Here is a 13,733-nt window from a genome sequence, read left to right as displayed (position 1 = left end):
TCTGGTAACACCTCACATTAAGTGTGCATTAACTACTATGTAACTACATAATAGTAAATGCATGTATTACATAGTAGTTACTAGTAATTATGTAAATACTATATATACCATGTAAATACTATATATACCATGTAAATACTATAGTGTAACTACACTATAAGTCAGCAAGCAAGACTTGTAGTGTAATTACACTATAGTATTTACATGGTATACATAGTATTTACATAGTAATACTAGTAACTACTATGTAATAAATGCATTTACTACTATGACAGCAGGAAGAGAGAGGGAGTGGCACGTCTCGACGGCGTACGTGTCTTCGCCGCCCTTTGGTATTTTCTCATTCTTTTGGTGGGGTTTGCAATCTAAGATGGTGAGAAAATGAAACCGAAGGAGAGGTAGAACCGCAATGAAGAGGTAGAACCGCCATGAAAATAGAACCGCGGCCTGTTCTCTGTCGAGACTCCGCCCCGGAACGGCGGACAAGTTGGACGCGTCGGATATCCGAGAAGGCTGGTGAGTTCCAACCACCAGGACCGACCGTCTGACTGGGAGACCGTGTTCACGCCTGGAACATTCTAGAAATCAGCGCCGCGTTCTTTTCTCGCAGGACCGCGCGCGCGCCGTCGAGGCTCTAGGAGCGAAGACTTCGCGGTAGCGAGGTCGAAGGACGGGCCAGAGACGCCGCCTTCCCCCGCCACAGCCGCGCCGTGAACGCCGCCCCGCCGGCTGATTGAATTGCCTTGAAGTGACTCGCCGTCCCGATGCGACGTTCACCTCTCCCGCTCGTCTCGCCCGCGCCCGCACCACTCCGTTTGACTTAGTTACCATAAAGATGCCCGGAGCGCGCCGGAACGAAACGGCGAACGGGGCCTCCTTGACCCCCTGAGGTCTGACCGGCAATATGCAAAAGGCGGCGGAGGGAGAAAGGCACGGCGAAGTTCTCCAATCTGCTCGCCGCCGCGTCCCCTCGCCTGATCAGCCATATTAATGAAGAAATTTCGGCATCAAGAACAATGGTAAGATTTGAGGCCACTTTAAGGTGTTTGCATAACGAGCTCCTTCTCGCCCGGGCTGCCGTTCTCCTTCTTAATCACCTGCCGCTCTCCAGAACACCTACACCCTTCTTCAGCGATCCGACGCGAGCGCCGCCGGGCCGCCGGGCGATCCGCTGAATTAAATCCGACCGGTGCTGATTGCCATTACCGCCGTGTGATTATGCACCCCGTGATTACAGATCGGCGCCTGGGAGCACCGACGCCGCGCGCTCTTTTTAAGACGTCGAATGAAATTACGCGGTGATTACCCCCCCCCCGTCCCCCATGACGGATCAATCCAGATGCGGACGTGGTCCGCGTGGTCATATAGACCTGTCTGAAGTACAACAGTGATTATTAATAGGTACTCGAGGCGCCCTGATGCCATGCGCTTGGAGCGCAGAGCTGAGGGCCCGGAGCCCGCTAATATAAGCAAATACATTCATGCAGCAGTTTGGAGAGTGATTATTGGATTATTGTTGTGGAGACCGACATGTTTGCAGTTCAAGCATGGACAAGAGGGATGAGGGATGATCTTGAGAGTCTGGAGAGGCCACACAAAGGCCCTCTTACGATGGGCGACGGACAGACGTCCCTTTAACTCGTTCAACGCCACAGAGGTGGATACCCTGGCCGGCACAGAGGCTGAGGTACAGGCGATTACTGGTCGATCGACCTGTAGAGTTTTTTTTGCTTGAAGAACAATCCGTCAAACACGTGGAAATGTGGGTTGTGGTAGATCCAAACATAGCCTTGCGTCGCCATCCTGATCATGTGAGCTCACATTCTGCTCTCCACGGACAAGTCTGGACTTCTCCCCATCAACATTGATTTCCAGAAATGACTAAATAAACGGGCCAATCAGGGACTCCATTCTGACTGCGGTTCTGACCCCCCCCATGGGGAAGCAGCCACTGATTGGTTCCCGTAGTTGATGTGTGAAAATTAAATGCAGGCCGCTGGCAAAATAGTCTCCCGAAGCAACGGGCGGTAACTTAAATTAAATTAAGTAGAATAAACACAGCCCTAAGTGCTATTACAGAAACACTCAACAACAATTACACAAGAACAAGAGTATGCTCTACTGGAGTTTCTCAGAGGAAAATACATTTTTGCCGTTCTTCCGACTGGATTTGGCAAATATTTGGTTACAAGTCAAGGCAAGTAACGTTAGCCTTACTCCCACCCACTGAAATCGTTCTGGGCAGCTCGAAGTCCAGACTGTATCGCGGATGTCTGGCTTCCAGGCTAGACCAAACATCCAATAGCGCAGTGCTGTCACAAGATATTAAAGAACTCTCCCGTTCCACACTGACACTGAGAAACACTCAGGCCTGTCTAATCCTTCTCTCATTCGGGGCGTCACAACAGCATTTCTATTTAACCTACAGCCAAAACACTCGTTCGGATCATGCAGACACAAAGTCCCAGTTGATTTATTGATCTAGTCGGAATCGTGCATCAACCGATTGACTGGGTGAGACAACAGGAGGAACCGTGCAAAGTGTGAAACTGTGTTTACAAGCCTCGCTGTGCTTCTCACCACCAACAACCTGGCATGCGTCAGTCGCTAGCAACGGCCCATGCGTGCGTGCACACACACACACACGCGCGCGCGCAACGGCGGGGAGTGCTCCTGATGGGCCCTGTTCTCGTTTGACCTCCGCGTTAACTCTGCATTTCGCAGAACAGACAGGCGGGGTGTGATTGACTCGATTAGTTGTCATTTACGGCCGCCGGAGCCCACTCTGAGAAAACACAGGTCCTATCAGAGGGTCAGGAGCCCCTCCGACACAAGCTCTTAACGGCCTCGGTAATTATTAACAGGCGCGGTGAGTCAAAGCTCCATAAATGTCAGTCAAAGGAGGAGAAGTTTGTTGAATCGTCGTCTTTACTCAAAAGGTGTGTGTATGTGTGTGTGTGCCTTATTTTAATGCGTCTATCTGATCGAGAGGCATGTGACGTGCCAAGTGCAGTCCCTGTCAAGACAACACCGCCGGTAAAAAAGTTGAAGCTGCAGAGCAGTCACAGGGAGCGGGAGCCATTTTCCAGTATGCAAATTTTCCTTCTGAGCTCCTCAATGCCAGATTCCATCAATGGCAACAGTTCAACGGCTCTTCAGACGTCAAGAGTCTGGATAATGGTCACTGTTACTGCGCAGCTCTGCAATTCAAATCTCAACCACCCTTGTTCAACCGGACAACGTTGGCCGCTAACTGAACGTGTGGGGGGGGGGCTGAATGTTCCACGAGCGTGTTTCTGCGGCGGTGTTGTTGTTGGGGGTGATGATGGAGGAGCATATCATTGGTATAGTGTGTAAAGTCATGGACAGGACGGGGACGGTACTGGTACAGAAATGCGCCACCCAGCGTGCTACCATGTGGGTGTTGGCGTGTTGTGTCGCTTCATGCGCTGGTGCTGTATTTTGTCAGCCTGTGGTAACTCAACCGCTTACTCACTGGCGTGGGTTGCGAAAGGTGGGGGGAGGGGTGGGGGGAGGGGGGGGCGGTGATGTTCCGCCAACCGGCTGCGTCACGTGCGCCCGGGTGTCCCGCCTTAGCCCGGAGTCCCTGGCGCCGCCCGCCTGCGTGACCGCCTGTGCGCCGTGCCGACAGATTGCAAAAGGGGCGCCGCCGCGGACGAGTAAGATCTCCTGGTGATCGGTGACTGGCGGGGGGGGACCTCTCCTCCTCCCCGCCGTGCATGGGAGGTGCGTGGGAGGGGGCGCAGGTAGGTACCCGAACGCAGGATGTGGGAGGCGGACGGTGGGGATGTCATCCAAATCAAGAGCATGGAAAATCCAACCGGGAAAAATAACCAGGGACTCTAAGAGCACACAAGACGAACCGTGAGCCGACAGAGGACAAAGGAACCGGGGCCGTGTGTGAAGGGGCTAGGCAGTGTAGGAGGTACGGGTGGGGCAAAAGCATAACCAGACACAGGTGCAGGCAATCACAGACACTAACACAGACACACAAGGGCCGGGAGTGAAGGGTTAACGGAATCAACAAGAACACAAACACAGAGACACTGGGGAGAGGGGGGGGTTCTGAAGGGAGCTAGAGGGGAGATATTTCAAGGGGACTAGACAGGGACTAGATGGGGACTAGAGAGGGACTAGAGGGGAACTAGAGAGGGACTAGAGGGGGACTGGAGAGGGACTAGAGGGGAACTAGACAGGGACTAGAGGGGGACTCTGAGAAGGACTAGAGGGGAACTAGACAGGGACTAGAGAGGGACTAGAGGGGGACTCTGAGAGGGACTAGAGAGGGACTAGAGGGGAACTAGACAGGGACTAGAGGGGGACTAGAGAGGGACTAGAGGGGAACTAGAGAGGGACTAGAGGGGAACTAGACAGGGACTAGAGGGGGACTAGAGAGGGACTAGAGGGGAACTAGAGAGGGACTAGAGGGGGACTAGAGAGGGACTCTGAGAGGGACTAGAGGGGAACTAGACAGGGACTAGAGGGGGACTAGAGAGGGACTAGAGGGGAACTAGACAGGGACTAGAGGGGGACTAGAGAGGGACTAGAGGGGAACTAGACAGGGACTAGAGAGGGACTAGAGGGGGACTCTGAGAGGGACTAGAGGGGGACTAGAGAGGGACTAGAGGGGGACTAGAGAGGGACTAGAGGGGGACTCTGAGAGGGACTAGAGGGGAACTAGAGAGGGACTAGAGGGGGACTAGAGAGGGACTAGAGGGGGACTAGAGAGGGACTAGAGGGGGACTAGACAGGGACTAGAGGGGGACTAGAGAGGGACTAGAGGGGGACTAGACAGGGACTAGAGGGGGACTAGACAGGGACTAGAGAGGGACTAGAGAGGGACTAGAGGGGGACTAGAGAGGGACTAGAGGGGGACTAGAGAGGGACTAGAGAGGGACTAGAGGGGAACTAGAGAGGGACTAGAGGGGAACTAGACAGGGACTAGAGAGGGACTAGAGGGGGACTAGAGAGGAACTAGAGAGGGACCAGGGCGCAGGAGAGTGACAGGCGCCCGTTGCTCGGCAAGACCGCGGGTGGGGACACAGACGGCAGTCACAAAAAGTCACAGAGAGCAGGGCGGGACGTGGCGCTCGTCTCTCTCCTCGCAAGACTCAAGCTACTGTACCTGGCGCCCGACACTGACAGCATGGCACTCGATATCGTGCACTGTGTGCCACGCGCACACTCCAAGCAGCTGCACCGTGCAATCCTGTTCAATCGTCGTTTGAAACGAGCATTGAAAAGTGAGAGAGAGAGACATACTTTGGAAAAACACATTCGCTCCCATGGCGTCATCAGGTTGTCCCTCTGAAAGTGACTCACTGATGAGCGTCAGGCTTGTGAACGCATGACAGACGTACGTCTGATGTCTGACAGAAAGTGTGTTTCCAAAGGGATTTCTGTTTATCAGAGACAAAAGACAACTGGATTGAAAGACTTTCCTCACTGGAAGATAACAGTCGTACAGCAAATGTAGCCGTACAGATGATATCCATGTCCAGATGATATCCATGTCCAGATGATATCCATGTGTGGCTCAATTGAAGAATTAAGGAAGGAAGCAGTGAACCAGATGTTTCCACGGTGATGATTAATGAAATAATCATGTGTCGTTAACAGTAATAACACAAGGGAGTTTTGACAACAGGTGACAGCAGAAGGAAGAGAGGAATGCAAAATCGCAATACTACCTGATCATAAAGAGAATAGAAGGAAGAGAAAAAAACAACAACATTCACCAACACAATTGAGACAATGAATCGATGGCTAAAGAATGAACTGCATGGCAAAAGGAACATTTCAGAGCCGTCTATAAGCTGGGCTGAGGAACATAGGCAGCTATTGTTGAATGCATGTCATGAAGGTTAAGGGTGTTCATCGGGAGGTGCTATTGTGGGATAAATACGGTCTGTTGATTGGGATGTGCACTCCACATTGCACGACCCATGGAGAGTGATCTTCTGTGTCAGGGGAATCCAGAGCCTCAGCACTGAGTAATAGGGTTCTCACTTTAATGCATTGCAGTGAAAAGACGTGTGAGTCATCTTGTGGAACCATCTAATGTTAGGACTACACTATCTGGCCAAACAGGTGCCCTGGTTTATTTCAGGAATATACTCACTACTAGTCACCGACATGACTGCCTTGAGGAAGGATATATATAAGATTTTAAGTAAAGCTTTCGTTTAGAAAGCTATTGCACAGAAGACTCACTGCAATGTTTCCAGAAATCCAAACATTTTATTCATAAACATTTTTCATAAAAATAACAACATCAATATTCATTGAAAGTACTTTGTATAAACCTTTCGTGTATGTATATACAAAATTCATACCCAGGCAGTTAATATAACTTAAGGCGAGTTCAAACAATTTTCTTATATTTTTTTATTTTATTTTTTTGCAATTCACTGACTCCTAAGCATTGTTTTTGCTTAAGTGAAGACCAGCAGTGCCTCAAATCTGGGACTGGATCATCTCCCAAGGTAAAAATGACAGAAACTCGCAGCAATGTGTGCTACCTGATTACTCAACAGCAATTTGTGTGTGGTGCCAGTGGATTCTAGCGTGATCACACATCATACACACAAGTCATGTGTAAGTGACATACTACAACAGGTGTAATATTACAGTCATTATCAGAATCAGACCACATTACATGATATTTTTCGCCTTCATACCATCAGGTGGCCTATTCCTACTCACTGCCAGCCCTCAAATACCCCTCTAGAAACATTGTGAGAAGGTTTAAGAATGTGTTTCCACTGTAACAACTGAACGTTAACAGTGCTATGTATAGTTATAAAAATACAAAGTTACAGTCATACAAATATATTTATTTTCCATGTATGGTATAGCTTTCACAATGCAATAATTCTACCATTTTTCTTACAACACAGGGACCAATCAAGATAATACATACAGCAAAACAAAACAAAATCAAACCCTGGCACGAATAGACAAGTTTAGGTGCCAAGAATAGGAGATACAATCATGTCATAAAATGTGGCTCGTCTCAGTCGTTGTGGCCTATGATAAATTCACACTAGCATGCATTTTAAGAACCATAGTCTGACTGGTTGCCGTTTAATGATATATAAAAGCCTCTGAAGCATAAAATATAAGACCTTTGAGTGGAAAGAAGATGTCTTTAAGTGCAATACAGCCCAGCTTTCCAGTGCAGTTGGTTGTCGAGGTTGGAGCTGTTCAGTTGAAAAGGTGCTGAGCTGCATTCACGCCACGCTGCCGTATAAAGGTTTGGTTTCAAAGTACCAAATCTGTTGATTGTTTCAGTGGAACTATCACCTCGCTAGGGTTTTACAATCAATGTATGCATTTTGCATAGAAAGTCAGTATAGCCGTATGCCAGGGTCGAAACAGCAAACCCTTTTCAAATCGGCCCCCTTTTCAGCATTCTGTGCCTCTTAAGTTCCATCCACCCGGCCGAAAGACAACAAGTCACACCTCAAACGTTGAGACATCAACTCGTCTCCGGCAATTCACTGGTTCACAAAAAGCTTGAATCTTCCAAGACGGAAAGATTTGAATGTGGCGTACGCCCCCCCCCACACACACGTGCGCCCGACGGAACGCCGCCGCCGCCGCCGCCTCACACCCCCTCGGGCAGCGCGAACGGCCACGCGCCCGCCGCCGGCGGCCTCGGCTCCGCCTTCTCCCGCTGCTTCAGGTGCACGCGGCCGTGCCGCTTCCTCTCGTCGCTGCGGGCGAAGCGCTTGCCGCACACGTCGCAGGAGAAGGGCTTCTCGCCCGTGTGGGTGCGCGTGTGCGTGGTCAGGTGGTCGCTGCGGCTGAAGCTGCGCAGGCAGATGCGGCACTGGAAGGGCTTGTGGCCCGTGTGGATGCGGATGTGCCGGTTGAGCTCGTCGGAGCGCGAGAAGCGCCGGTCGCAGTTCTCCATGGGGCAGGTGAACGGCTTCTCCTTGGCCGGGTGGCCGGAGGAGGCGGGGGGCTTCCGGGCGCGGGGCGGCTTCTGAGCGCGCCCGTGACCCTGGGGGGGGAAGGAGTCCGGCAACAAGGACGAATAAAGCAAGGAGTCTATGGTGCTGGGAAGGGCGGACGAGGCGTACGGCGAGTCGCACTGGTTTGACAACGGCTGAAGGTCGATGTTGGGGAATATGGCGGGCTTCAGCAGGTTGCTGGACGAGAGGTCCATGGCTGGGCCGGGGTAGTTGGTGTAGAGGGGACTGGAGTAACTCTGGGAGCACGTGTCCGAGAAACACTGCTCCTGTTTAATCCCCCCCTCGAGTTTGAACTCCATCTCCGGATTGGGACACATGGGGGAGAACGAGTCCAGCAGCTGCTTTACGTCCACCTGCTGATCCGGGGGGAAGTCGCTGGACATGGGGAAAGTCTCCGACTGGAAGCCCGTTTCCATGTACGAGTCGGACTTGCCGAACGCGCCCCACTCGTAGCAGCTGCTCTCGAACTCGTTCTTGACCACCACGGGGAAGGACGCGGCCTCCGGCTGCGGCTCCGCCACCTTGTGGCTCGCCGCGCGCCGGGGGGAGGCGAAGCTCGCCCGGGGGGGGGAGGAGGAGGAGGAGGCCGGGTCACGCGTCTGCCCCGCCGCCGCTGCCTGGGCATCGGGGTAGCCGGGGCAGGTCCGCTCGGGGGAGTACAGGGGCGGGGTGGCGCCGCCTACCGAGCAGGCAGACGACTGCCTCGGGGGCCCCGCGTCGCCGAAACCCCCGCGGACGCCGCCGCCGCTCTCCACCAGCGCGGGAGGCGCATAGGAGGAGGTGGCCCTGGCGCTCTGCTGGACCCCGGAGGTGGGCAGCGTGGAGATGCCCACGATCTCCGTGATCATGTTGAGCAGGGTCTCCGTGCTGCACGTGCCCCCCTGCGACGCCTCGACGTAGAAGCTGCCGGAATATGCGAGGGTGGAAGGGGCGTGGGAGTCTTTGGGGCCCTCGCACGGGTTGAAGGCAAAATCCGAGTTGGCGTCTTCTGTTTTGAGGTTAACAGGTGCTCCGTCTGACAGAGTGGAAGAGGGGAAAACAGAATTAGCACTTGCGTACCATCAGTGCACACGAAGTCAAAGAGTTACATAAGCATGCATGCGATGTGCATTCTGCACGCAGACGGATATTATAGGCCTATCTGCTAAAACAACAGTGTGTTTCGATATATGAAGAGCAACTTCTTTTAATTTGCTAACGGTGAATAACGGTGCATGCATAGGCTCAACGATATATATACTGCGTTGCAGCAGTAGCGCAACTCACCGTGGGTAAACTGGGAAGGTGCTCCTCTCTCGGCGTCCGCAAACATCTCCGAGTTATTTTTCCGTGCGCTGTTCTCCATCCCCAAGGAAGAACTGGGACAATTCTCAAACTGAGGATAGTACGACTCTTTGGAATTCAAATCCATGTTGTTCAGCATGATGGCGACCTTAGAGTCCGTCAATCCAGGAAAGTGAAGGTTAAAAAAAACAAACGCCAAATTGCAAATGATGTGTCCTTTCTCCTCAGATGAACGGTCTCGTTAATTATCCGCGAAAAGAAGGTCGTTTGAGGGGGGGGGGAAGGTGTCAATAATTCAGGATTCCTTTTTGTCCAGATAATTGCGTCTCGGTTCGCAGTTCTCCTGCTATCTGTTGCTGTAGATTTCACACCAGCGGTTTCCCCTCTCTCTCCTTATATACACTTTGCTGGCTCGCTCGGCCCTCCTCCCCATTCATCACCTCCAGTGAGAGGATTCCCCGCTGCGTGTAAACTTAATGCCCATACATGGTAAGAGGATGTGACGGGCTTCCCCAAAAAAGGCGAGTTGCGATTCTGACGTTGCAACAAGTCGCTTCGATCCTTGAGGAAGAGACACAACCACCAATACATCTATTTGGGAATTAACGATCGACTTAAATTACAAAACATGTTTCTATGTCTGGGGAGTGCAGTTACACATTAGTATACGATCATACTATTAATAGATGCCATTCGAGAACATGGTCATACTCACTGATAACAAAACGACGATAAAACGTCCCAAAAAGTCAAAGAAAACGCCTCAATCTTGAACTTATTTTCTTCTCGACGATTTCTATCAGCATGCATAACTTGAAATAATTGTGTAGTAGTCCATAAATATGTTGCTGCACAACAGGGTTATAGACGTGTTTATTGAAGACAGAGGCTCTGTGCATGGTGCCGACCATTCCGGTTATGTAAAAACTAGCCTACTACATGTAGGCTATTCAGCGAGCTTCATGGGTGGGCCTGTTCAGCAGAATAAACTTCCCCGCTTTACAAAGATTCTGTTCTCCGACACAATCATCGTCTATGAATCCACTCCATGCCTTTTCTAGTAGGCTAGAGCTCCTATAGTCTAGGCTACTTCAAACTCGATCAATTTGATACCGTGTCACACTGTGTGGGCGACAGGCAGAGATAGCCCCTGCTTTCAGAGTAGAAATGTGACTTTCGGAAGGCTCCTTCCTGCTGGCAATTGCATAAAGCTTCCCCGCGCTCGACACTCAGCTGTTTTCAGTCAATCACTTCCTTTCCTGGACAAACCTGCCCGCCGACTGATCAGTGGATAACTAGAAACCCTTACCTCTGATGAACGCCCTGGCCTTTCAGGTGTGCTGAGTCAATACGGCCCCCGCGGTGTTCAGTGGTCGAACCCAGCTGTTCACGTTCTGACATTTCAAACCAAACGGAATTTTATTTTCGGCTTGCACATCTGTTGCTGCCTGGGGTCAAACTGTAGCTCGTAGTCACATAGAACTGCGTGGGTCATTCGGTAGTTAAAGTTGTCGAATAAAACATTAAAGGTAGTCTACCTACCTATTGATTATTAGGGACAGGCTAGGCTATAGTGACTGAAGTGACAAGAAGCCCCCTTTCTTTACACTCGATTCGCTGGATAAGCTAGATACGCAGAGGAATGGGCCTAGTGCGTATAACCAGGTCTCAGGCGCTCAAATCCTCTCCCGCGCTGTCCATGGTGCTGAACCTCCCGGACAAGCGCGCTCCGCGGCACAATCGCGGATTGCAGAGCCTATCGACTTTTTTTTGTTGCCCTCGAATTTCAGTGTGCTCTCCACTGCATTGTAAGCCGGCCATTCGCCTATCATCTGACAGCCCAGTCTGCTTTATAAAAAAAAAAAATTTTCGTCTAAGAAAATGTCCAAATACCCCTTTCCTAGGACTGCGTATGGAGCCAGTCAACATGCAAATGGTCTCACTTCAGAATTGCATATTATCTAAAATGTTAGGCACCACGTTGTTCCCCCAGCACACAGATGACAACGATTAGAGAATATTCCAGGAAATCGTTGCCATAACTGCATAAGCAGAAGCACTCCCCATCCTCTTTTTAAGTTATGATAATAGCTCGTCAACCAGAGCGGCTTTGACATTCTCCGGAACAAATCGTTTTCACCTCAGTGATATACGCTCTAATTCTAGACCCCGAAATGTTTCGTCTCGGGGAGATGCCTTCCAAGTAATCCTGAGTCTATTAAAACGGATCTGATCACACAGGGTTCAGATCGACGAGACGCTGTTATGATAACTGCAGAGTGCCGGTAACCTCTCTCCTCCGCAAAATACCACGGGGCTAAGTAATGGCTTTATATAATGTTAGCACTCACTGACATTATTGCACAGGGGTGACGCGGTACCCGAGAAACTTAATGAAAGCATGGGTGTATTTTATTGTATTAAAAGTGCTCTGAGTAAAAAAAAAAAACTCTCTGATTCCCCCTCATAGAAAGTCATAATGTAGTTTGTAACAAGACGTGGCGGCATGTGCATTTTAACAAGGATGTTGACTCCAAAGAGGTTCAAAGCCTTAGCTACGTCTCGAGAATGAAACGGTGCCATCATGAAAGGATACGTTCCCGGGCCCATGGCCTGAATGAGTCCACCTTTAAGATGAAGATGAACTGAATCTTACTTGGAAGTGCCCATGTTTTCATAATATGATGTGATTACTTCATTATTTATTCCTTGTGGAGATACGGAGAATAACGATCTCATGCAATACTGTGGAGCTGTGGGCCTTTAAAACAGCATTCCATTAAATTATAAAGATGTTGGTTTGAAATCACCATCATCACTACAGCAATGCTGGCGAAAATAACATTTGGAAACTTTTATATACTATTACTTAAGAAAGGTGACAGGCAGGAAGCTTAGTGAAAGCTGTATTCGAGATCTCTTGCGAGTTTCAATCGCAAGTCAGTCTGGATACTCTCCATAAAGATCCGTTTGTGTCGGATCGGAAAACGATCTAGCCAATCACCGTTTGAGAGGAAATACAAACAGTTAAGCTGGGCAGGTTTAGGTGACAATAGCGAGGAGTGGTTTTAAGTTAGCGCGTGATAGACGGTGATAGACAGATGGTTCATCCAATCACCTGCCAAGTATTTATGAAAGTGGCTGCCCTTTTCCAAACATTTTCCAACAGTTAGTTCCCAGGTTACATGAAACCTACATATATGAGGTCATAACACTCTTAGAAAATGTGGGGGGGATCTAAGATTCAGATTGAGATTATTCAGATCCCTGTGGGAGAATCCTCTGGAAAACAATTTTTTTGGGCCAGAATCTTTTCTCGGCGTACTGCTTCCAATTACAACCTTGAACGTTGATGAAATCGCTCCAACTGGAACCCAAAGGGATTCTCCAAAGGTTCTCCAGAAGGATCTCCCATGGTGACGGGGAGAACCACGGACCCTTTACGGTTCCATACGGTACCGTTATTAATGGTAATCTAATGTGGGCAGACTGCAGGGAATACTAGCTGGCTCTCCTATCTCCCTCCGTATGCATAATGACATGCAGATCTATCACACTGTATATGAATTCAGCTTTGAGAGCCTCTGCTGTTTCCACACATGCAACTGAATTCCCCCGGATACAGCATGGGTTGGAGAGAGCCCATGAATGCCAGGGTGGTACAACAGCTGGGAGCGATCCAGAATGCCCCCCTACCCCAATCACATTTCTGACAACATGGTCCCACATTCCCCCCCCCCCCCCAGGCAGCAGAGAGGGAACATCTTCTAAGCCTGGGATACAATAGGGCTTCTGAAGAGAGCGCAAAAACGGATTGGAAGTGCTAACACTGGAGGAACCTCTGCCGGAAACACGACTCGCTATAAATACAAGATGCTCGCCTCAGCTGCCAAGTTTTTTTTCTTCTTCTTCCATCTCCTTCTCTTTCCCTCCCTCTCTCCTTCTCTCTCTCCCTCTCTCTCCTTCTTTCTTCCTCCCTCTCTCCTTCTCTCTCTCGTCGGGCCACGCATGGCTACATACACCATAATTCAAACAGCGGGGCAGCGGAGAGGGAGAGAGTGGAGAGAGAGAGAGGTAGAGAGGGAGAGGGAGAGAGAGGGAGAGAGAGAGGTAGAGAGAGGGAGAGGTGGAGAGAGAGGTAGAGGGAGAGAGAGAGAGAGAGAGAGAGAGGGAGAGAGAGGGAGAGAGAGAGAGAGAGAGAGAGAGGGAGAGAGAGGGAGAGAGAGAGGGAGGGAGAGCGGAAGCGTGGTGGTTCTGCTCCTGAAGTGATCCTCTGTCTCTGAGCTGCGTGTGGGAGTGCGTTAGGGAAGCCCGGTACCGGGCCCCACTGCCACCGCTGCGGCTGCTGGTGGTGGTGATGGTGGTGATGGTGGTGGTGTTGGTGGTGATGGTGGTGGTGGTGATGGTGGTGGTGGTGATGGTGGTGATGGTGATGGTGATGGTGATGGT

At 50.5% G+C, this 13,733-nt stretch overlaps 1 protein-coding gene across 1 annotated transcript; it reads right to left on the bottom strand.

The window, feature by feature from the left end:
* Positions 1-7,630: 7,630 nt before the first annotated feature.
* On the bottom strand, positions 7,631-9,423 carry LOC311322418 (uncharacterized protein; the record flags this gene model as incomplete). Its single annotated transcript, XM_084454483.1, has 2 exons — positions 7,631-9,015; positions 9,267-9,423. 2 exons carry the CDS (start codon positions 9,421-9,423, stop codon positions 7,631-7,633), a joined length of 1,542 nt encoding a protein of 513 aa, XP_084310609.1.
* Between the last annotated feature and the right edge of the window lie 4,310 nt (positions 9,424-13,733).

Source organism: Borostomias antarcticus (assembly GCF_949987555.1).
Source record: "Borostomias antarcticus genome assembly, chromosome: 20".
Lineage (NCBI taxonomy): Eukaryota > Metazoa > Chordata > Actinopteri > Stomiiformes > Stomiidae > Borostomias > Borostomias antarcticus.
The sequence above is the reverse complement of the archived record's forward strand: the minus strand, read 5'-3'. Positions and strand labels throughout refer to the sequence as shown.